The 25,495-nt window shown below is 39.5% G+C and overlaps 1 protein-coding gene across 1 annotated transcript in view; it reads left to right on the top strand.

Moving 5' to 3' along the window:
• Positions 1-321: 321 nt before the first annotated feature.
• Positions 322-25,495, top strand: part of MYO1H (myosin IH) — a 104,665-nt gene continuing 79,491 nt past the window's right edge. The window contains 1 exon segment of the mRNA XM_077159322.1: positions 322-423. Within this exon segment, the coding sequence (XP_077015437.1) occupies positions 322-423 (102 nt within the window).

The raw sequence follows: 25,495 nt of genomic DNA, 5'->3' as shown, positions 1-25,495 counted from the left end.
AGTTAGGGAGGGAGTTTGCTGGTTTATATGCAAACTTCAAAAGATGATGCATGGACAGGTTGGCAGCTGTTTCCTTTGATTTATTTTTTAAAATTCACTGGAGTCCTGAATTTATTTCAGTTACCAGTGTCTAGTCAAGAGCATAAGCAACTAATCAAAGATCAGCCGTGACTGGTAACGTTGTCTCGATGAAGCTCAGGTTTCCATTCTTATCACTCCAAAGCAGCGCTGGACGCCTACAGCTAGGTGGCCGCGGGGCACCGGGATGAATTATTGACGACTCTCGAGCTAGAATTGCCACATCGCTGCTTGCTGAGTGTCATGCGAGACAGCATCATGAGCCTGTGGGAAGCGAGTTTTGAGCGGGTCAAGTGGAATAACCGGGAACGACCCTCTCTCCTGCCATACAGGATGGCATCCAAGGTATGTGATGGGTGGTTGCCTCGTTTCTTCCAGGAACTGTATAAAAGACAGCGGCACTGCTAGGCATGGAGACAAGGCTTCTACTCACTGATAAGACTCTGAATTTATTGGGTGAAAGATTTTGTTTAGGGTGATCCAGTAGATGTCACCCTTTTTGCGGTTGGGGAGTTGGCATGATAAAGCTCCAAAAAGGACCAGGTGTTACCAACTCATTGCAAATTAGTCTAGAGCAGCGCTGTCCGATGGAACTTTCTGTGGCATGGGACTTTTCTCAATGCAGTAGCCGCTACAGCTGTGTAGCCACCTAGCCCTGGAAATGGAGCTCCTGTGACCAAAGAACTGAATTTTAAATTTTACTTAATTTTAATGACTTTAAACAGCCCACATGTGGCTAGTAGTTACTGGATAGGACAGCGCAGATAGAACCTTAAATAACAGATGCGACCTAATGTTGAAAAAATCGTAGATAGTAATCGTCCTCGTATGTGAGACTGTACGTCATTTTCTGTTTCATCCCAGAGATACTGTGTTTACTTCTAAATGTGCTAACCCTAAATGGTCCCAGGTAAAGATCACATGTGAAGCGAAAACTGAGTGATTTTCATTGGCGTGTAGACAATGAGAAAGCTGCCCTGGGGAGACAGAGGACAGAGCTTGGGTGTCCAATCTGTTGCCTTTTTCCAAGAATTAATTAAAGGCATGATGACTTTCAAGGACAGTTTTCTTTTTTTTCTTTCTTTTTTTTTTTTTTTTTAACATAACCATCTTCTTTGTTGTCTGCTTAGAAAACATTATTTGTTGAAGGATTATTTCTCCTTCTCCAGACAGCTAAAACAGAAGGTTTTATACATGGTTAGAATAACTTAGTAGTCAGTCACAGGAGCTTCACTCCCAATGGAAGAAACTTGAGCTACAGCCGTCGAGGACCCATTCAGGTGATGATCTGTTTCTGTAGCACCTCTTGTTGTCACCCCGGCAACTGGCAACTAAAATGGCCCTGTCTTTGACTGAAATGTATCTGAATGCCCAGTGTGAGGTCCTGGTTTCATTTGCCCTTCCTCCAGTATATCTCAAAGCAGTAACTCTAGGAAGCATAATTCTACCAGGAGAAAATAATTTGGTTGATTCATTGGTAGAGAAGTAATGACCTTGCAACAGATCTCATAGAATAGATGAAACAGGTAGACCTGTCGTCAAGCAAGGTCATGCGTGGTGTCTTCTATCGTCAGGGCTACATGGAAGTCATGTAGACACATGCGGAAATGTCTATATGTAGCTTTACTTAAAGAAAAATGAAGTAGTATTATCCTTCCTTAATTGGTGAATGAGCTTGGCAAAACCTTATTTGAATGGAATACTACTCAGCAATAAAAAAGAAACAAACTTTTGATACAAGCAACAACTTCAAGTTGTTGCTTGTATCAAAAGTTTGTTCCCAGTGGAAAAGTTGTTGAGTGGAAACAACCTCATCATTATGCTGAGTGGAAAAAGCCAACCTCAAGAGGTTATGTACTAGATGATTTGGTTTATATAAGATTCTCAAAATGACAAAACCATGAAGAAAGAGAACAGACTGCTGGTTGTCAGGGGTTAAGAAGAGGGGTGTGGTGGGTATGATTAGAGGGAGGTAGCACAGAGGAGTTGCTTTGTGACGATGGAGCCATTCTGTGTCCTGATTGTGATGGTTGTTATATGAATCGACATGTGATAAAATTGCATAGAACTCAATATACACATGTGTGCATGAGTGCACATAAAAACTGGTAAATCTGAATAAGGTCTGAAGATTGTACCAGAGTCGATGTCCAGGTACTGTAGTTGTGTTACTCTTGGGGGAGGCTTGGGGAAGGGCACGGGGGACCTCTCTATTCTCTCTTGCAACTTCTTATGAGTCTAAAACTATTTCAAAATTAAAAGTAAAAAAACACAACTTTATTTTGAAATATTGAAGATAGTACCACTCAGAAATGACCTCAAAGGGAGCTAGATCTGATGAACCAAACAACATGAGGAACTGAGTCAACTGAGCAATGGTGCTGATGTTACCTGAGCACTTGCTTTGTGCCAGTCCCTTAACTGGGAGAGCCGTCAACCCGTTAGCATGTCTGGTGCATGGGTGGTTCATTCAGAAGCTCACCTTATGCAAATCACCTGGGCCATTGACACTTTTCTCCAAGTTAGTTAGGTTGGAAGGACTTGGTCAGAAATTAGGAAGCCTCTGTCTGGAAAGTGAGGAATAGATACATGGCTTACATCGTCTTCAATGCTCATAGAGCACGGTTTCCATTGCATCTCAAATAATAAGTATTTGTTCATGGTTTAAATACACTGTTGTGACTTCATAACACTTCAGAAAGTCGAAAGGACTTTAAAACCTTTGTATTCTGTAGTAATTATAATACAGAGCAGTCCCGTGTCCCCAACACCATTTCCCCCAATTGTTGTATCTTACACAACGCAATACAATACCAAAGCCAGAAAACTGATGCTGGTACAATGTGTGTATATAGTTCTGTGTGATTTTATTACATTTGTAGATTCATGCAACCACCACCCCAACTGGGGGTAATAATTTTTACCCTGAGTGTCTAAAGTGCTAATAAATAAGCTCGTTAAGGCTTTGAAAGACTCACTCTTATGTTGGATTTGTAGGCAGGTTCACTCCGAGATAAGTGAAGGGACATCCAAGTAATATATTGGGTTCAACACATAGCTGGGTTTAGATAAGTTGCTTCTTGGATCTTATTTCAGCTGCTTTCACTTGTAATTTTCCAAATGATTTTGGAACGGCTAATTCTTAAGGCAAAGCTGTTTCTAAGTAGGGCGAATGTCTTTTTGAATTCCTATTATAAAAATTCTAATGCTAAGTGAAAATATACTTTTCTCTACTCGAGCTCTATCTCACCTCATCTTTTGATTAACAAAGTGAATATTTTATGTTGAAGTCTTAAAGAAAAGCAAACATTTTCACAGCAGGAATTTATGGTGATTTTTAAAGTAACTTCATAATTTTTATTAATGTCTGTTTGAAAGCCATTAAAATGTTAGGCATTGAGTATAGGACCTCTCACTTGTTAACTGTTCCCATAACTTGCTTTATTGCTAAGGAGATTACAAGTTCCCAGGACCAAGTATCTCCCATAATACCTTGCATATACCAGATGCTCAGAAAATATTTGTGGATTGGTCAAGCAGATGCTCTGTTCACATGAAAAAAATAAGGCTCCAATAATTATGATTGTGATCATGCTCTCACATTCCTATCTGATAGATACTAAAATTTCTAATGTGATCATTTGCTTCCTAAGGTGACAATACAGACACTAAGTAAATGTTTCAATAGTAATTTTACTAGATGCTGAAAAATTAATTCATTTTGTCTCTGACTCGAACACCGTCTAATGTGGAAGAGTCTGTAGTGCTCAGAGGAGCTGGTTCAGATTATATATTTTTTCCATCTTTGTCAACTGGAGAAAATGAAACTCTGTTTTCCCTTCTGTCCAGCTTTCTAGATATTCAGGTTTCCTTCAGATGAGCTTTACTCTCTTTCTTGGCTTCAGAATTTACATTTCCTTAAGGAGTGAAGCATAAAGATCCTCTCAATATGGTTTCTATGGACCACAGAAATTATTGGGAAAGAAACTATTGCCTGAACTTTGATTACTGACTTTGTAATTCTGGTGCCTCAAATCCAGGTGATTTCACACTGTGATATATTAAAGTATCATTCTTAATTGATGCAAATTAATCATGTTATTTTTTTAAATGCTACAACACATTATCCTTATGTTAGTTATATACACACAGATGCCCAGGTGGGAGAACTAGAAGGAAATATTCCAAAATGAAAACAGCAGTAATTGCTGAGTTGGTGATATTAGGAATATTGTTCCCTCTTTATTGCATTTTTCCAGACTATCGGAAATGAACGTGTAACTCATTTATGATCAGACCAAAACAAAGAAAAAAACCAATACCATTTTAAAGAGCATAGCCATTGGGGCAGGCTGGGGGCTTTTATAATAGTTGCTTATTTAATAAGTATACTTCTCATCCTCACTTCCCTCCTTCATCTCATCTTCATCAAATCATTCAGTGCTAGAGCAAAAGCCAGAAAAATTAATTTCCTCCAATTGTACACATTTTTCCTTATTTCTTACATATTTGCCCTCAAGGGAAATTTTCTCCCCCTCTCCCTCTCATTTCCTTTTCTATGACAAGCCATTAAGCTCCCAGCCAGCAACACCCAGGGAGACCAGTAGCCTGGGCTTGTTTCCTTTAAGGAATGTGTGTTTCTAGTAAGTATATCTAGTTCCTGGTTAAAGAGCTTATATATTTTGGTTTTTTTTTTTTACAGACATCTGGGACAGAAAAGGTATGTTTGTTCAGGAGGAGGAATTCTTAAAGACTGGCTGTATTTTTTAAGGGTTTGCGTTTAGCTAATCTTCACTTCTATAGACTTGAGATCGGGTCTTTTCGGCCCAACTTTCCAGAAGGAAAAGAAAAGTCAAAGGAGATCTGTCCTGCTTGTCAAGTTCGATATCACAAAAGAGAAGTAGCCTGGCTTGCTTTTGAGATGGAGGAAAATCTCAGATTAATTCTAGTTGTAGGAAAAAAAAGAGAAGTTGATCTTCCACTTGGTACGACAAACAAGGCCTTAGCTGCTGGCGCCTGGTGCTGGCAGGAGCCCTGCCCCGGGGGTCTTGGGTTCTTTCTCTCTGCCCTCCGAACCCCTTTTTCAGTCCCATGGTGCTGATGGCTTTTGCTGTCTCCCATTGTTTTCAACTCGAGTTAAAGACCCAAGGTCCCTGTGGCTTCAACCGGTGCCTCTCAAATAGCCACATGTGTAAAAGTGACCCAGGGATCTTAACATGCAGACTTTGACTCGCTTGCTCTGGGGCCAGGCCTGACCTTGGGCTTGTCCACAAAGCTCCCGGGTGGTGCCAAATTGTGGTCTATGACCACAATTTGAGGAGTCGTGGCCTACCCTTACTGGAATGACCTGGCTGCCTGTCAAGCGTGCAGATTCACAGGCCACCCTGCCCTAGCCTTCGCCAGGTATTCTCCCTGCTAAATCTCAGAGCTATGGCCATACAGTCAACTGATTCTAAGTGTACTGGAAGTCACAGCCTTTTTTTTTAACCCAAGTATTATTTAAACATCACTGCCAGGTAAGGGATTGTTAAAAAGCCATGTTAAAAGTTGGTTATGGTTTAAAATGGATTCATTTCCTTATGAACCCCAAAGGACCCCAACAGAAAAGAACCCTGTGAAAATTCCAAGTCATGTTTTGACACCTGCTGGTTGGGATACATTTTAGTGTAATCCATTGTCAACCCCAGATCATGAGATATCTACTGTTCCAGGGAAAGATAGCCAAGGATGTCAAGAAGAGAGAAGGATTGAGGACTGGAGGAGTTCTTCCACTTAAGGCTAGAAAATTCTTTTACAAGCTCATGTACAAACTTCAGTTAGTGGAGCAGGGAGCTGTCCACAGACTTTAGGGAAGAAGAGATATACTCTACCTAAGACTGCTGTAAACTTCCAAAGATCTTATTTTTTCCTACACTATTGAAGTAGTGAGAGATGGCTAAGTCAATGTTTTTTTGAACTTCTAGCTATACCGAAAAACATGGCCATATATCAGCAAATCTTTTCACCTCCATCTGCAATTCCTATGGGGCAATCAAGACTCCCTGAACTGCTCTAGTTTTTACTGGAGACCATCTAATCCCTAAGGTAACATAAGAGCCTTACTCTGTTTGCTGATATTCATAATTATCCTCATTCAATGGTGATTAGGGAACTGCAGTTGGATAATAAAACACCCAACAGACTTCTCATCGTTAGAGGAAAAGATAATCCTTCATTTCCCCTGTTGAGCTGTCACTACTGAGCAAATCAGACCCATAAAAACTTTCATTATTGTAATTCTTTAGTCACTCAAGGGCAACGCACATAATCTGGATCACACAGCTAAAAGCCCTAGAATCAAAATTCAGGACCATGCTTTCTTCCTTGACGTATGTTTGGTTTAAATTTTAGCTGCCACTAAGTATTATATTTCAGAATCAAGAACTGGGAATCAAGAAGATCTTAATTTTGAAGTATGGAAACTCCAGTTCAAGTTGGAAGGATGAATTATAAACCATTAAAAAGTTATCTGTGAAGAGTTATATTTTTAATTTCTGTATTGCTTCTCTTGGTGTATGTGGTATTTTTAGAAACCATTGATTTAGAAATCTGGTTCCTGAGGAAAGAGGAACATGCTAAGACAGAGCATTTTCTGTAATGCTCCAGAGAACAAATATTTCAGGCCTTGTTCGTCATACAAGCTTTGCCCAACTATTCAACTCTGCTGTTTTGGCAGGGAAACAGCTGTGGATAAGACGCAAATGATGAGCGTGGCCGAGTTCCTAAAAAAACTTTATTGACACTGAAATCTGAATTTCACATCATTTTCTCCATGTCATAAAATATTAATCTCTTGATTTTTTTCCCCCAACCACTTAAAAATGTAAAAAGTCATTCTGAGCTGTGTGGGCCGCATTTGGCCTATGGACCATATTTCATTGACTACTTTGGCTCGACTTCCAGAACTGGCCTCGTTATCAATTTTGCTTCCCATTTAAGTACACACTGGTCATCTCTAGCATTTTCTTTGCTGTCTGACTCTTTGATCAGAGCCAGTTTTCTTTAACACATCATGAGAATAATCAGAAGAAAGTGTAATGTGCAAACATCAGGATTGCTGCAACTGGAAAAATAGCACAGTGATTGAGTCACTTTTGAGAATGTATGAGAACCAATGTATACTTTTGCCCCCTTATTTCTCATCAGCATGTTCTGGAAGCAACACTTGGTGACCTGCACCTGGCAGAACACAGGCTAGAAGCAACACTGGGAGTGTTTTAGGTCTGTATGTATCCCTGTTAGCTCTATCAGTTACTCTCGTGATGCTTTTCAGTTTTTTTGTCACCGTTTTAGGGAAGGACGCTATGGCATTAAACTAGTTTGCCCTTGTTAACTTTTTTAAAACCCCAACCAAAACCATTCCAGCCAATCCTAAAGAACACCTAGGGTGTTATATAAGATTCTACAAAGGTTCCATGCACTAAGGTAACTTTCCAGAAATCTGCAACCTCCACATTGGTCTCTGGACCAGATAAGTCCTGAAATGCAGAGGCTGCCACCCTCTCCAGAACATCAGCTGGTTCCATATCCCTATCTCGTATTATCAGCAGCCCCTTCCAACATGAAAAAGTTAGAATGGGCATAGCCCAAATACCCCTAAAGAGTGGGGGAAAAGATCAGAGGTGATGGTGGAGTTATACCGAGAAGGTAGGGTTTGACAAACAAGTATGATTGCTGAATCATATTGATATTTTTTAGTCTCCAGTATCTTAGAGCAGCTCGAAGCAAAAACCTAAAATTGTGGACTTAAAATCCATACTGAGCTCTGAAATCTGTTCTATAACTAATTGCTGCAGTGTACTTTGAACTTGATTGCTTTTTTGTACATGTTATTTTTCACACATAAAGTCAACTGTGATGCTAACTACGCAGCTATATGATTGTGACCTACCACTTGTACACTTTGGATGATAACACAATAAATGAATATTTAATATATCAATTTAAAAAAACTTTTTAAAGATGACCATGAGATAAATATTCCCCCACCTTTCCTGCAAAGGGGCTTTTAGATTTAAAATGTCAAGTGTAGTCATTAAGACTCTGCGTGAGTATATCCCACTGGGAGTTAGCATGTGGTTCCTTGCTGATGTAATACATACTTCAAACTGTTATTAAAGCTCGTTTTTGGTGTCGGTGCCCGGGACTTGGCCTTTCGCTCGGGGAGGGTGGGAGGTGGCCGGGGAGCTGTCCTGCTAACTAACCTTAACTGCAGGCCAATTCCCGGCCTGAACCCAAACGTCTGAGCGCCTCATCGCTCACAGGGAACCTGGCAGGCAATTGTATTATGAAAGCTGACATGCTGAATGGAGCCCTTTGAATAATATTCTTTACCTGTCTCTTTGTGTTAAAGTGGGGACAAGCAAAGTAGCAGAGGGAGAGAGTCGAGGAAGGCGGGAGCGAGATGGCAGGTGGAATGGAATATCGGGCCGGTTTCATGTGCAGAGCCGATGCAGACGGCATAACGAGAAAGGGTCGCACCGAACAAATCTCTATTGTTTCCCGTCATCTTGAAATGAGTGTCACAGTAGGCAGGGGGGCTTTGACCGTTAACCGCACAATTTAGCCGGCCTGTTGTGTCCTGCAGGCCCCACCTCCTTGGAGTTTCTCAGATTAGAAAAGAAGTCCCCAGCCCCTTAGAAATGGGCCATCTCTTGTTCTTTGTGTCCAGACTGCCCAGTGTGAAATCCGCAGTGACGTTAAATGTTTTCTAATGAATAATTACTGAAAGGAAATGGAGGCCCATGTGTGTCATGGATTGTAGCGCGTTAAAATGTTTTATTTTGCACACAAAAATGTTGTCCTTCACAAGCACTGTGATTGTTGCCAAAAAGCCTTTGTGCTGGATCTGTTTCAATGGATTATCCGCAAGCCTTTGCATCCCACATGGGAATCAAAGGGTGCCTTTGGCAAACGAATGTTTTTCAAGATGGCAGCCATGAAACACATTTAGTATTTAAAGTTGTGGGTTTTAAAGGGATGTTTGAACTCGGGAGATTTTCTCACTTACTTTCCCCTCTTTTGATTTGGGAAAGTAAAATGGTTCACGCTGACCCTTGTCCTGATCCAAAGCCTGGACGGTCAGCCTTTACGAGGCCCTTCAAGCCTATTTCTTAGAAACGAGCGAGAGATCCCAGGAATGGGTGGTTGGCCCTTTCTCTTAGCTAAATTCATTTTTTCCCCCTTAGGTATGTTTGGATAAATATGAGGATGCAGGGAATTTCATAGGTCACCTTGTGGTGGACTTATTAAAACTTCAGACTGGCTTTTACTAGAGAATCTGTTGGGATTCGAGTGGCCATTCTACTGAGACCCCTGGGTTTGTGTGCCAGCTCTAATCGGTTTATGACAAAACTAATGGGGTTTCTGGGCTCCTTGGATCAGCGTGGAGATGTCAGCCTCAGAATTTGAATGCTGTTTTTGTTTTGTTTTGTTTTTTTGCCCATTAGACAAACCACCCCATAGCAAGGGCCAATCACCTCACTCTCTCTCTGACACTTTGCTCATTATGCTGGGGAGCTGGAGACAAGGATAGCTGTGATTTCTGATGTTGGTAGAAGAGAGTTTTATGAGATGTATCATTTTCCAACTTTTTGGTCATCTGCCTTGATGGGGCAAAGCGTAAGTATGTTTATACCTGGAAAAAGTCTCTTTGCTCCTCATGGATGTTTTATGAGCTGACGCCAAAAACATCTGCAGTCCTGTTTTTCTCTGTGGGAATGATCATATCGAAGTGACACGCTAAGGGGAAACCATATAAGCATGTCTTATCTCTGTATTCGAGACGCCAGGAGAAATAGGTCTTGCCTGCAAGACTTTGGTTGAAATCCTTATTGGTTCTCAATAATTATGCAGCTTAATGGATTGTGATAAAGCATACGCCTTGTAATCATCATCCAGGTCACAATCAGCCCCATTAATATCTGCAAAAGAGAACCATATTAGGATTTTCAGGACTTGTTTTTGAATCATGCGCTGAGCATTTACCAAAACAAATTTATAGCTTTTTAAAATCAGACCAGCTTCACAAAGTGGACGCATCTAGATGATTTTAACTGCAGGGATGAGCATCGTTACATCTTAACGTACATCAGGAAAAACAACTAGCAAACCCAATGCATCGCTGCTCAGATGTTTTTACTCCGAACAAGACAGAAGTACAGGCTCTGTTGTTAATCTTGCATCGATGCAAAGAAAGCAATGGGCTCAATACCAGAAAAGGTGAAACTATAGCGTAGCAAAACTTGCAACTGAAACTGGGAGCCATGGAATTTCTTAATTATTGTCTTTTAGATTGGGTGGATTGCCTTCTTTAAACTTTTTTATTACACAGCATAACAAATCTACAAAGCAAAGAAAAAAAGAAAAGCAATAGTCTGCAAAGCACTCTTCAACATGTAGTTACAGGACAGATCCCAAAGTTTGTCATGGGCTACCATACCATCATCTCAGATTTTTCCCTCTAGTTGCTCCAGAATATAGGCGGCTAGAAGGAATAAGTATTTTATCATCATAATTGACTTTTTTTGTTGTGAAAATACTATATGCAAAACAAGAAATTTCAAACCGCAGCACAACAGTTAGTTATAGAACAGATTTCAGAGTTTGACGTGGGTTACGATTGCACAATTTTAGGTTCTTACTTCTAGCTGCTCTAAGATACTGGACAACTAAAAGAAATATCAATTTAATAAGTCAGCAATCATATTCATTTCTTAAATCCTATCTTCTCTGTATAACTCCACCATCACCTTTGATCTTTCCTTCCCTCTTTTTAGGGGTATTTGGGCTATGCCCATTCTAACTTTTTCATGTTGGAAGGGACTGTCACTAATATGGGATAGGGAGATGGAACCATCTGATGTTCTAGAGAGGCTGGCCCCTCTAGGTTTCAGGACTTATCTGGTCCAGGGAGACATCTGGAGGTTGTAGGTTTCTGGAAAGTTACACTAGTAACTGACAACTTCCTTGTGGAATCTTATATATTGCCCTAGGTTTCCTTTAGGATTGGCTGGAATGGTCCTGGTTGGGGGTTGGCAGGTTATGATAGGTATCAGGGTCTACCTGAAGCTTGTGTAAGAACAACCTCCAGAGTAGCTTTTCGACTCTATTTGAACTCTCTCTGCCACTGATACTTTATTAGTTACACTTCTTTCCCCCCTTTTGGTCAAGATGGAATTGTTGATCCCACGGTGCCAGGGCTGGATTTGTCCCTGGGAGTCCTCTCCCACATTGCCAGGAGACTTGCACCCCTGGATGTCATGTCCCACGGGGCGGGGGTGGGTAATATTTCACTTGTGGATGCTTTTTGTTTATGTTTGGAAAGAGAAAGCAGACATCTCATGATGTTTACTGTTCAGTCACCAAGGCTTTGTAATTCTATCTGGAAAAGTTAACCTTGTACTCATAAGCTACGTGTTATCAAATAACTGTTGGGGAACGTCAAGGTGTGGTGTGAGTCCTCAGCTGCTTTGTTGAGGGTGGGCTGGCCTCGGTTGACCGAGAGATTATTGAATATGGCTTTACAATTTGAGCCCTAGTTTGAGCCAAAGTATAATCCTTTTCTTGTGAGTCTGTTATTGAAAAATTCTATCCACTATATATTTTGTGTGGGTTGCAAGCAACAGAGACAACTTTAATTTTTCGCCTCTTGAATTTTGGGCTAACTTATGCTTAAAAAGTAATGACTTGTTTCTTTCTTTTTTGACCTCGGTTGGAGAGAGTCAAGATGGGGGGGGAGGGTGGTCTATGCACAGCCTCTACTGATTTGTTTTGCTCCTTTTTTGTCCCTCCCATTCACCTCCACAACTAGGGACTCCGCATTGATGTACCTGATGTATGTCCCTAAACATGCCTTATCCAAATGGAAGGTGTAGTCTTGTTCTCCAATTGACTAAATGGAAAATGTGTTTCTTTTTCCTTCCTAATGCATTTACTATCCTCCCACGACACTGCAGACACATGCCATTTGTTGGCCCTGGTCGTGGCAGAGTGTTCCCTGGGTTGCATCTCCATGCTTACCTAGTCCCCAGTGGTGGACACCAAAGTTGCCTCCAAACCGAGGGGTCAGCACTGGCCGTTGTCCTTCCATGGCCATGTGCCCGTGTAACCAAGATTTACTATCCTGGAAAAAGAGTGTTCTAGTTTGCTAGCTGCCAGAATGCAATATACCAGAAACGGAATGGCTTTTAAAAGGGGTGATTTAATGAGTTGCTAGTTTACAGTTCTAAGGCCGAGAAAATGTCCCCATTAAAACAAGTCTATAGTAATGTCCAATCAAAGGCATCCAGAGAAAGATACCTTGGTTCAAGAAGGCCGATGAAGTTCAGGGTTTCTCTCTCATCTGGAAAGGCACATGGTGAACACGGTCAGGGCTCCTCTCTCAGCTGGAAGGGCACATGGCAAATACAGCATCATCTGCTAGCTTTCTCTCCTGGCTTCCTATTTCATGAAGCTCCCCGGGAGGCATTTTCCTTCTTCATCTCCAAAGGTTGCTGGCTCGTGGACTCTGCATCATGGTGCTGCAGCATTCTCTGCTCTCTCTGAGTCTCTCTGAATCTCCAAAATGTTTCCTCTTTTATAGGACTTCAGAAACTAATCAAGACCCACTCAAATGGGTGGAGACATGTCATCCCCTAATCCAGTTTAACAACCATTCTTAACTAAATCACATCAACCAGGGAGATGATCTCATTACAGATTCAAATATACAGTATTGAATAGGGATTATTCTACCTTTAAGAAATGAGATTTATATTAAAACATGGCTTTTCTTAGGGGGCATACTTCCTTTCAAACCAGCACAAAGAGGGAATCTGGAAGGCTGAGCTTGAGTCCTCTACCCTCCTCCTGACTAGAGGAGGTGGGAGGTCTTATGGTCGTCTTCCACCTGAAGCTCTGCAGAGGAGAGAGGAGCACCTCCAGGGGCAGAGAAGGAGGCATGGATTCTGGGAGGGCTAAAAACCACATGGCTAGCACCCCAGTAGGAAAAAGAATGGGACCCATTGGCTGACAGACAGATCAGTGGAAGAAGCAGGCAGACATTCGAAATGGGGACAGTGTGCCCTGAACTTCCTACCTGACATAACTGTGTCTGGTCCATGTCCAGTACAACTGTGTCCATAAAAAGACATATGCAGACATATTTTGTAATCCTAGTGTATATATGTGTGTGTGGGGTGTGTATACATATATACACATTTGTGTTCTCCCACTTAAAGATGGAAAGTGTTTGTTACGTTATCTTCATAGGCATTACTTTAATATGTGTACGGAAGTCTACCCAGCTGGTATAATACACTTGACTATATTCTTATGTTTCTAAATCTAATCATTGTAAATCTTGCTGTAAACTTCACGAGAACCATGAAAATTAAACTGCAGAAGCATGGCATTTCTTTTTGTTGTCTGAAATATTTCCTTAGCAGAAATTCTAAAGAAGAGGATTACCGAGTCAAACGGTTGAACTGTTTTAATGGTCCTTTACGTGGGGCAACGTTGTCTTTCAAAGGGGTCATCAAAATTTGTGATGATACCTCAGTACATTTGGGTTGCCATTTCACCTCAATTTTGCCAGGATTGTGTATTCGTCTTTCCCTTACTTGTAATTTAATGGAAATGAACTGAGACGGTCATCATTTGAATTTTGGATGCATATGAGTCTTACCGATGTTGGGCATGAAAAGGAAGTTTATGGACAGGATGCCAGGAACAGTAGTGCTTGCTAGAGCAGTTTAACACGTCGTAGTCTTTCTCATTCCGATTTTCTTGTGAAACTAGAAATACTTTCGGGGCAGTTGGTGGTGTCTGGGGAAAACTGGAGAAGATCAAGCTTCTGTTTAGAAGAGTTTTCAGATTTTCTTCTCAGAAACTTCTCTTCCATCACCTATGTCTTCCCTCAGCCACCGGACTCTCCTGTGAAGTGGTAGAGATCGGAGGGTGGGTGTGAGGGCTCTAGAGTCAAGCTGCTTCTTTGAATCCTGCCCCCCTCACTTAGTGCTCCTGGCCTCTGAGAGCACAGCCTCGGTTTAGAAAGTTGAGATAATGGCATCCATCTCACAGGGGTTGTGTGAGGATTAAGTGTAAGGTTGTCAGCCGGCACCAGCACGCGCTGTGCCCCTGTGGCCTGTCAGCTGTTATGGGAGGAGGTGATGTCCTTTGAGCTCCTTGAACCCCTAGACATGTTCCCCCCAGAACCTTGCATGCTTTTGCTTCTTAATTCACTTGGCACCACCCACCACACAACTTTGTAAAACTGTGTACCATCAACTTAAAGCCCCACAGCTTAGCCCAAAGCAAAGGGGTCCAGTGGTGAGTTTTTATTGGAATATCCAAGATGAGGAAAGGTTTGTTGAAGTTGGAGGTTCTCAGTACCCCTTCAGTCTATCCACAAAGGAATCCTTAAAATGACTCTGCAACTGGCTCAAAACCATTGTGGCTAGAGGGTTTTGATTCGCAGTTTAAACTGGGTAAACTAACCTCGTCAAGTGTCTGAACTTCCAGAACACTCTCCCTCCGAAAGCCTTGGGAGCTTGGAATATAGGATCTATCTGTGCTTCTCACTCAAATGCAGGCAAACATAATTATAGCTGCAAAGGGATGAAGGCAACATTGGGTGGTGAGACAGATCTAGACCAAACACTTGCATGCGAAACGTGAGAGGTTGAATTGAGTAGGAGAAAGAAGGATGAGTTTGGAGCCACAGATGTGAGTTTAATCCTGGCTCTTCCCCTTACCAACTACAGGAACTTGGTTGCTTCTTCTCACTCTGTCATGACTTTCTTTCTTTCCTCTCTCTCACACACACATACACCACATTGCAAGGACATGGTCAGGTTTAATGGGAATGGGAAGTAGTCAAGCCATTAGTGTCTGTCTGCGATAGTGATAGAAAGTGACTGTCTTTCTATCTCTAGGATTACATACTAATGTCTTTTGCACGTACATGGGCCACCCAGGCCAGATAATCTTGATAAGCTTGCAGTCTACTTCTCTAGGACAGAATGAATTAGTCCTTATTAATTCAACCCTGAGCCACATTCTGGCTTGCCCAGCTTGGGACTATTCCTTCTCTGGCTGATGCCAGGGGAGGTCCACACGTGACTAACTCAGTCCGTTCCTCCAGCAGGAGGGGGAGGGGCTCATTCCCTTGCGCATTGGGGGTAGGCTTTAAGCTGGCCCAAATCCTGAGTCCTTTCCGTGGCCTTCCCTGTCATTTAACCTCTCTGTCTAGATCCACTTTCACAAGCGAGGAAGCTATCATCCATCTGATGCGCTGTCACGGGTGTCACCTAAGACAGATATTTGCCCTCTGCATGGTGCATAGTACAACCTCAGTAAACAGAAGGGCAATCTCTATTTCAGTATGAAGTTTTATTGGCGGAGGGGAAGAAAATACTTTTGGGTAAACCAGTATCTCTTTCTGCTATCTGTGCTCTTCTCCCAGACCAGCGATTTTAGTTGGAATGCCACCTCTTCTGAATTCTCTAGGTTATTTTAAGTTAATATAAGGCACAGAACCAGAATAAAAATTCACTCATTTGGTACCTTTACTGAGCACATGTTATGTGGCAAGACTTGAGCTAGAAGCTGGGGACGCAACAATGAACAAGACTTAACCTTGAAAGGCTTCTAAGGTGTCAGCCAAAGAGCAAGAAATCAAGCAATCAGGATAACTGAAAGCTGTGAAATGTGTGATAAAGAAACACATAGGGTGCGGAGATTGACCTGTTTGTAAAAAAAAGAAAAAAAGAAAAAATATCTGGTCTAAATTTTAAAAGGTACAAACAGGTATACAGTGAAACTTAAGTCTGCTTTTTCAGACACAATCACTATTTGAAGATACAGCTGCTGTTACCTGGGCTTACTTCCAAGAGATGTCATGAATTTATAAGGATCCAGTATGTGCCCGTGTATTTTTCTTACAAAAGGAAGCAATATATTCAAGAGATTCTGTACCTCCATGGGATTCCATTGCATACATGCCCCGTGATTTACTTTTCTCCTATCGATGGGTACTTGGATTGTTAATCATTTTGCCTATGTAAGAATATGTCTATAGGATAAATATCCAGAGATGAAAATACTGCTTTAAAACATATGTTCTTGATTTTTAAAAATACATTATCAAACTGCGCTCCATAAAGATTCTATGATATACCCTTATCTGTAATGGATGCCATAACTTACTTTTCTACTCTCGCCAAAAGTATGTTCTCAAACTTTCTTAAAATTAAAAAAAAAAAAAAAGATGTCAGTGTTTTTCAGTAGCATTTCTCTTTTGAGTGAGGTCGAGTGTCTTTTTTGTGGGTTTAAATGACAAATATATGTTTTCCTTTCTATGAATTTCTGTTCATATCCTTTGCCCACTTTTGATGTGTGTGTGAGGGGGTGGTTTCCTTTTCCTTTGGACCTTTCCTTTTCCTTATCTGGTCCTTAAAATTTGGACCAGATATTTTTTACCTTTTTTTTTTTTTTTTTTTTTTTTACAAACAGGTCAATCTCCACATCTTATTTGTTTCTTTATCACACATTCCATAGCTTTCAGTTACCCTAATTGCTTGATTCCTTGCTCTTTAGCTGACTCCTTAGAAGCCTCTCAAGGTGAAGTCTTGTTCCAGTTTCTGACTCTATGAATCTGCTTATTCTAACGATCTCTTATCAGTGAAATCATACAGCATTTTTAGTTTTTCATTTGGCTTATTCCGCTCAACAGATGTCATCAGGTTTCATCCACATTATCAAGACTCATCAGAACTTCTTTTTCAGGCTGAAGAATAATCCATTATACGTGTGTACTACATTTCGCTTCTCCATTCATGTGTTGATGAATTTAGTTAATTACATCCATCTTTGGGCAATTATAAATAATGCTCTTTTATATATTGCTGTGTAAATAGCTGTTTGAGTCCTCGCTCTCGATACACATAGTGGTGGAATTGCCAGGTTTTATGTGGTATTATTATACTTCACTTTCTGAGGAACTGCCAAAACTGGTTTCCACAGCAGCTGCACCTTTTTACATTCCCACCAACAATGAATTAGTGTTCTTAATTTTCCCATCCTCTCCAACATTTGTTATTTTCAGATTTTTTGTTTAATAGTAGCTACCCTAGGGGGTGTGAAATGCTATCTTCTTATGGTTTCGATTGGCATTTCCCTAATAGCTGGTGATGTTGAACATTTTCTCGTGCTTGTTGGCCATCCATTTATCTTCTTTGGAAAAATGCCTATTCTAGTCTTTTGTCCACTTACTAGTTGGGGTGTTTGTCTTTTGAGTTGTGGGATTTCTTTATAAATTCTGGATACCAAGCCCTTATCAGATATGTGGTTCCAAATACTTTCTCCCATCCTATAGGGTATCTTTTTACTTTCATGATGAAGTCCTAGTCGCAAACGTTTTTACTTTTTGATCAAGTCCCATTTATCTATTTGTTTCTGTTGTTGCACATGCTTTTGGTATAAAGTCTAAGAAACCATTTTGAGTTGATTTTTGTATATAAAGTAAGGTCCACCTTCATTCTTCTGCATATGGATACCCAATTTTCCCAGCACCATTTGTTGAAAAGGCTGTTCTTTTCCCCTTTGAGTGGACTTGGCACTCTTGTTAAAAATTAATTGGCCATACCAGCCTCTCCAGAACACAAGCTAGTTCCATCTCCCTACCCCGTGTTATTGACCACCCTTTCCAACGTGAAAATGGGCATAGCCCAAATACCCCTAAAGAGCGGGAGAAAGATCAAAGTGATGAAGAGAAGGTAGAATTTAACGAACGAGTATGGTTGCTGAATCATTAAATTGATATTTCTTTTGGTCTCCAGTATCTTAGAGCAGCTGGAAGTAAAAACCTGAAATTGTGGCATTGTAGCGTATACCAAACTCTGAAATCTGTTCTATAACTAATTGTTGCTCTGTGCTTTGAAATTTATTGCTTTTTTGTATATATGCTATTTTTCATAAAATAAGAGAAAAGTTGATTGTGATGATTAAAAAAAAAAAGTATTTATTCCTTCTAGCCTCCAATGTTCTGGAGCAGCTAGAAGGAAAAATCTGAGATGGTGTATAGTAGCCCATGACCAGCTCTTGGATCTGTCCTGTAACTACTTGTTGAAAAGAGCTTTGAAAACTATTGCTTTGTCTTTCTTTGCTTTGTATATATATTATACAATTTTAATAGTTAAAAAAAAATTGGCCATAGAGGCAAGGGTTTGTTTCTGAACTCTCAATTTTTTAAGTACAATTTTATTGAGATATATTCACATACTCTATAATCATCTCAAGTATACAATCAGTGATTCACAGTGTCATCATATAGTTGTGCACTCATCACAATTTTTGAACATTTTCATTACTTCAAAATACGTAGAAGAATAAAAACAAAAATGAAAAAGAATACCCAAAACATCCCATACCCCATATTCTGCCCCCCCACCATTACTTATTTGTTTTTATCCTTATTTTTTTACTCATCTGTCTATACACTGGCTGTAGGGGGTGTTCGCCACAAAGTTTTCACAACCACACAGTCACACTGTAAGTTATATAGTTATACAATCGTCTTCAACAATCAAGGCTACTAGAATACATTTCAACCGTTTCAGGTATTTCCTTCAACCTATTCTAATCCACTGAAAATTTAAAAGGGATATCTATATAATGCATAAGAACAACCTCCAGACTGACCTGCCAACTCGATTTGAAATCTCTCAGTCACTGAAACTTTGTTTCATGTCTCGTTCTCCTTTTGGTCAAGAAGGCTGTCTCAATCCCATGACACCAGAGCCAGGAGTCCTGTACTATGTTCCTTTACACCTCAGGGAGATTTACACCCCTGGGAGTCGTGTCCCATGTAGAGGAGAGGGCAGTGGGTTTATCGGCCAATCTAAACTCTCAATTTTATTCCACTGGTTCATATGTCTGTCCTTGTGTTGTGTCATGCTTTTCCCATTACTGTAGCCTTGTAATAAGTTTAAAATCAGGAAGTATGAGTCCTCCAAATTCATTCTTCTTTTTCAAGATGTTTTTGGCTATTCAAGGCATCTTGCCCCTTCCATATAAGTTTTATGACTGACTTTTCCATTTCTCTAAAGAAGGCTATTGGAATTTTGGTTGGGATTACGTTGGCCGCTCTTAAAGTTGCATTGTGTAGAATTGACATCTTAACAATATTTAGTCTTCTAATCTGTGAACACAAATGTTATTTAGGTCTTCTTTGATTTCCTTCAGCAATGTTTTATTGTTTTCCATGCGTAAGTCCTTTACATCCTGGGTTAAATTTATTCCCAGATATGTGATTCTTTGAGTTGCTACTTAAATGGAATTTTTTTTTACTGATTTCCTCTTCAGAGTGTTCATTGCTAGCATATAGAAACACTCCTGATATTTGTGCATTGACCTAGTACCCTGCCACTTTACTGAATTGCTATATTAGCTCAAGTAGCTTTGTTGTGGATTTTTCAGGTTTTCTTTATATAAAATCATGTCATCCGCAAATAGGGAAAACTTTTCTTCTTCCATTCTAGTTTGGATGCCCTTTATGTTTCCTCTTGCCTAATTCCTCTGGCAAAAACTTTGAGTACAATGTTGAATAACAGTGGTGACAGTGGACATTCCTGTCTTGTTCCTGATCTTAGAGGGAAAGCTTTCAGGCTATCAGCATTGAAATATGGTGTTAGTTATGGGTTTTTCATATTTGCCTATTAGCCTATTGAGGAAAGCCCCTTCTGTTCCTAATTTCTAAGTGCTTTTATCAAGAAGTGGTGCTGAATTTTGTCACATGTGCTTTCTGCATCAGTGGAGATGATCATATGGATTTTTTTCCTCCATATTTAATTGATTTTCTCATGTTGAGCACCTTTGCATACCTGGGATAAATCTCAATTGGTTATGGTGTAGAATTCTTTTAATACACTGTTGGATTTGGTTTGCTAGTGTTTTGTTGAAGATTTTTTTCCCTGTTTTATAGGGAATTTTATAGGGGATATTGGTCTGTACTTTTCTTTTCTTGTGATATCTCTATCAGACTTTGATATTAGGGTGACGGCCTCATAGACTGAGTTAGGGAGCATTCCCTCCTCTTCAATTTTTGGAAGAGTTTGAGCAAGATTGGTGTTAATCCTTGTTGGAATTTTTGGTAAAATTCACCAGTGAAACCATTTGATCTTGGGTTTTTCTTAGTTGGAAGGTGTGTGAATGCTGTTTCAATCTCTTTGTTATTGGTCTGTTGGGGTCTTGAATTTCTTCTTGAGCCAGTGTAGTTAGTTTGGGTGTTTCTAGGAAGTTTTCCATTTTATTCAGGTTACATAATTTGTTGATGTACAGTTCATAGTATCTCTCTTTTTTTTTTTTACATGGGCAGACACCGGGAGTTGAACCCCGGTCTCTGGCACGGCAGGCGAGAACTCTGCCACTGAGCCACTGTTGCCTGCCCATCGTATCTTCTTAGAGTCCTTTTTATTTCTGTGGGGTTGGTAGTTTCATTTCTAACTTTAGTTATTTGCATCCTCTCTTTTTTTTCTTGGTCAGTCTAGCTAAAGGTTTTTTAATTGTATCAGTCTTTTCAAGGAACCAACTTATGGTTTCATTAATTCTATTATTTTTTTATTCCTGATTTCATTTATTTTGGCTCTAATCTTTATTTCCTTCTTTCTGCTCACTTTGGGTTTAGTTTACTCTGCTTTACTAGCTCTCCAGTTGTGAGATTAGATCTCAGATTTGCGATATTTCTTCTTTAATGTAAGCATTTAGAGCTATAATTTTCACTCTCAGCCCTGCCTTCGTTTCCACATATTTATGAATTTCCCAGTTCTCCCTCTGTTATTCCTTTCTAGCTGTATTTCTTTGTGTTGGAGAATGTGCATTGTATGATTTCAATTTTTTTTTTAACATATTGAGACTTATTTTGTGAACCTACCATATGGTCTATCTTGGAGAATAATATATGTAGACAAAAATGTGTATTCTGCTGCTGATGGATGAAATATGCCTGTTAGGTCTAGTTGGTTTATAGTATTATTTAAGTCTTCTATTTCCTTATTGATCTTCTGTTTAGATGTTCTACCCATTATTTAAAGTGGTATACTGAAGTTCCTACTATGACTTCTATTTCTCCCTTCAAATCTGTCAGTGATGACAAGTGCTGGAGAGGATGCGGAGAAAGAGGCACACTTATCCACTGTTGGTGGGAATGTCAAATGGTGCAACCACTGTGGAAGGCAGTTTGGCGGTTCCTCAGGAAGCTGAATATAGAATTGCCATATGACCCAGCAATACCATTGCTAGGTATCTACTCAAAGGACTTAAGGGCAAAGACACAAACGGACATTTGCACACCAATGTTTATAGCAGCATTATTTACAATTGCAAAGAGATGGAAACAGCCAAAATCTCCATCAACAGAAGAGTGGCTAAACAAACTGTGGTATATACATACGATGGAATATTATGCAGCTTTAAGACAAGATAAACTTATGAACCATGTAATAACATGGATGGACCTAGAGAATATTATGCTGAGTGAATCCAGCCAAAAACTAAAGGACAAATACTGTATGGTCCCACTGATGTGAACGGACATTCGAGAATAAACTTGAAATATGTCATTGGTAACAGAGTTCAGCAGGAGTTAGAAACAGGGTAAGACAATGGGTAATTGAAGCTGAAGGGATACAGACTGTGCAACAGGACTAGATACAAAAACTCAAAAATGGACAGCACAATAATACCTAATTGTAAAGTAATCATGTTAAAACACTGAATGAAGCTGCATCTGAGCTATAGGTTTTTGTTTTGTTTTGTTTTGTTTTGATTTTACTATTATTACTTTTATTTTTTTCTCTATATTAACATTCTATATCTTTTTCGGTTATGTTGCTAGTTCTTCTAAACCAATGCAAATGTACTAAGAAATGATGATCATGCAGCTATGTGATGATGTTAAGAATTAATGATTGCATATGTAGAATGGTATGATCTCTAAATGTTGCATTAATTTCTTTTTTTCCGTTAATTAAAAAAAAAAAAAAAAGCAAAAAAAAAATCTGTCAGTGTTTGCTTCATATATTTTGGGGCTCTGCTATTAAGTACATATATATTTATAATTATGTCTTCTTGTACTGATCTCTTTATCAGTATATAGTGACTGTCTTTGTCCCTTGTAACAGTTTTTGACTTAAAGCCTATGTTATCTAATATTAGTATAGCTATTCCAGCTCTATTTTGGTCACTATTTACAGGTATATTTTTTCATCCTTTCACTTTCAACCTACTTTTGTCTTTGAATTTAAGTGGAGTCTCTTGTTAAAAGTATGTAGTCCTTATTTCTGGATTTTGAGAGTCCGTTTTATATATATAGCCTGATATTTAGAGATAAGAACGAAGCTGAACAGGTGAGGTTAAAGTAATTGAGGACATAGGGGTAAGGAAGACAGTGTCTGTATTTTAGAACCACACATATTCCTTGAGATCAATGGAAGAAAGGTTTATTTGGTCTGGAACTGAAATTTCTGTAGTGCATAATCTAGTACAACCTAGCTGTATATCACTTGAAGAGCTGAAACACAGGGAGCACACAATAAGAAAGAGGTCCTTTAATCCTGTATAGATTATTGTAATGCCTGGAAACATTCTAGAGTATATTAAGCAGATAATCAAGAAGTATTGGCAAAGTCCCCTGAGGAATGGAAGAAGGAATATGGAACTATTAAACCTTACCATCAGGGAATCCCCTGATACTGTAGCAAATGTTAGGGACACCCAAATTAATAGGCCATGCCCTCGATTGTGAGGCTTACTCTTGTGAAGCTTATGTAGGTAGCAGGGAAGCTTAGACTACCTATAGGCATGCCTAAGAGTTACTCCTGGAGGACCTCTTTTGTTGCTCAGATGTGGCCTTGGTCTCTCTAAACCCAACTCTGCAAGTGAAATCATTACCCTCTCCTCTACGTGGCACAAGACATCCAGGGGTGAAAGTCTCCCTGGCGACTTGGGAGATGGCTCCCAGGGATGAATCCAGATCTGGCACCGTGTGATCAACAATTCCATCTTGATCAAAAGTGGGAAAAGAAATGTAAATAATAAAGTCTCGGTGGCAGAGAGAGTTCAAATAGAGTCGACAGGCTACTCTGGAGGTTGCTCTTATACAAGCTTCAGGTAGACCTTGCTACCTGTCATAACCTGCCAACCCCAACCAGGACCATTCCAGCTAATCCTAAAGAACACCTAGGGCAATATATAAGATTCTACAAGGGTTCCACAGAAACCTACGGCCTCCAGATGGGTCCCTGGTCCAGATAAGTCCTGAAACCTAGCCCAGCCTCTCCAGAACATTAGATGGTTCCATCTCCCTACCCCATATTAGTGACAGACCCTTCCAGTATGAAAAAGTTAGGATGGCCATAGCCCAAATGCCCCTAAAGAGAGGGATGGAAAGATCAAAGGTGATGGTGGAGTTATACAGAGAAGATAGGATTTACAAATGAATATGAATACTGAATCATTAAATTGATATCTCTTTTAGTCTTCAGTATTTTAGAGCAGCTAGAAGTAAACACCTAAAATTGTGAAATTGTAACCCATGTCAAAGTCTGAAATATGTTCTACAACAAATTGTGGTGCTGTGCTTGGAAATTTATAGCTTTTTAATATATATGTTATTTTTCACAAAAAAAAAAGGAAAAAAAGGCAATTGTGATGATTTTAAAAATATATATTTAAGCCCTCTAGCCTCCTACATTCTGGAGCAGCGAGAAGGAAGTATCTGAGATGATGGTATGGTAGCCCATGACAAACTCGGAGATCTTTCCTGTTGAAGAGTGCTTTAAAAACTATTGCTTTTTTATTTCTTTGCTTTGTATATATGTTATACTATACAATTAAAAAAAATTTTTTTAAGTATATAGTTATGCTTTATTATCCATTCTGCAAAGGTTTTGACTAGAGAGTTTAAACCATTTACTTTTATTTATTTATTTATTTTTGCTGATAATGCCTTTTGATGGCCTAAGGCCTTTAATTTCTTTATTTTTGAACCCCCAATTTTTATTTGGTGTTACAATAAAGAAGGTACAAAATATCAGAGGTATTTGACGCTTTTTTTTTCCTCAATGGAAACCTTCACTAAAAGAGGTCTAAAGATTTAAGACAAGTTCTTTCTCCAAAATGAGTGAATGACATTAGTTCTAATTCTTATGGAGATTACCAAATCAGCCACCCGGTAGCTCAGTCCTTGGTTCTCTTCTTTTCTGTAGCTATTCTCACCCAGGAGAGTCAGAAACACCTAATTAAGCTGTGCCCAGCTTCCTGACCCACAGGAGCTGAGAGATGATAAATTGTTTTATGATGTTAAGTTTCGGGATAATTTGTTAGGCAGCAGTAGGTAGCAGATGCAATGCTTTTTAAGAATTATGTTCATTTCTGGTCAACTGAGAATGATTCTTCTAGTTTTAGAATGTGGCCAAGCATTTGTTAATTTGTTGATAAGTAACTGTTTACATTTAAAGCAAGGTAATACAGGACCTTTTCTGCCATTTTGCTATTTGATCTTTTAGTCTTCTTCCTCTGTGATCCCTAAATTCCTCCACTAATGCCTACTTTCATATTTGTTTGATTTTTTTTGTACTGTACCATTTTGACTCCATTTTTTTTTCAGTATACATTTTTGTATATTTTCTTTGTGGTGACCATGGAGCTAAAATTTAACATAATCTACCACAATCATGTTTGATTTGACATCAACTTTTCAATAGCATGTACATATATTGTTCCTATACCCCTCTGACTCCCATTTTTTGGTCACTCTTGTGACAAATTGTATCTTTATACATCATATGACCAAAACCATAGACTTATCATTGCATTTTATGCATTTATATTTTAGAACCAACAGGAAGTAAAAAGTGGGATTACATACCAAAAAATTCAATATGAAAATATTGGCACAACTCTTTAGGTAAACTCACTGCCCTCCCCTGCTACGTGGGACATGATTCCTAGGGGTGTAAATCTCCCTGGCAACATGGGACATGACTCCTAGGCATGAGCCTGGCCTTGGCATTGTGGGACTGAGAAAGACTTCTTGACCAAAAGGGGGAAGAGAAATGAGACAAAATAAAGTTTCAGTGGCTGAGAGATTTCAAATAGTTGAGAGGTCATTCTGGAGGTTAATCTTGTGCATTATATAGATATTCCTTTTTAGTTTTCAGCAGATCAGAATAGCTAGAAGGAAATACCTGAAACAGTTGAACTGTATTCCAGTAACCTTGATTCTTGAAGATGATTGTATAACTATATAGCTTTCACAGTATGACTGTGTGATGAAAATCTTGTGATTGACCCTCCATTTATCTAGTGTCTGGGTTGATGAGAAATAAAATAAAGACAA

This window comes from Tamandua tetradactyla, chromosome 5 (genome assembly GCF_023851605.1).
Source record: "Tamandua tetradactyla isolate mTamTet1 chromosome 5, mTamTet1.pri, whole genome shotgun sequence".
Classification (NCBI taxonomy): domain Eukaryota; kingdom Metazoa; phylum Chordata; class Mammalia; order Pilosa; family Myrmecophagidae; genus Tamandua; species Tamandua tetradactyla.
Note: the sequence above shows the minus strand (reverse complement) of the source record. Positions and strands in the feature narration are given on the sequence as shown.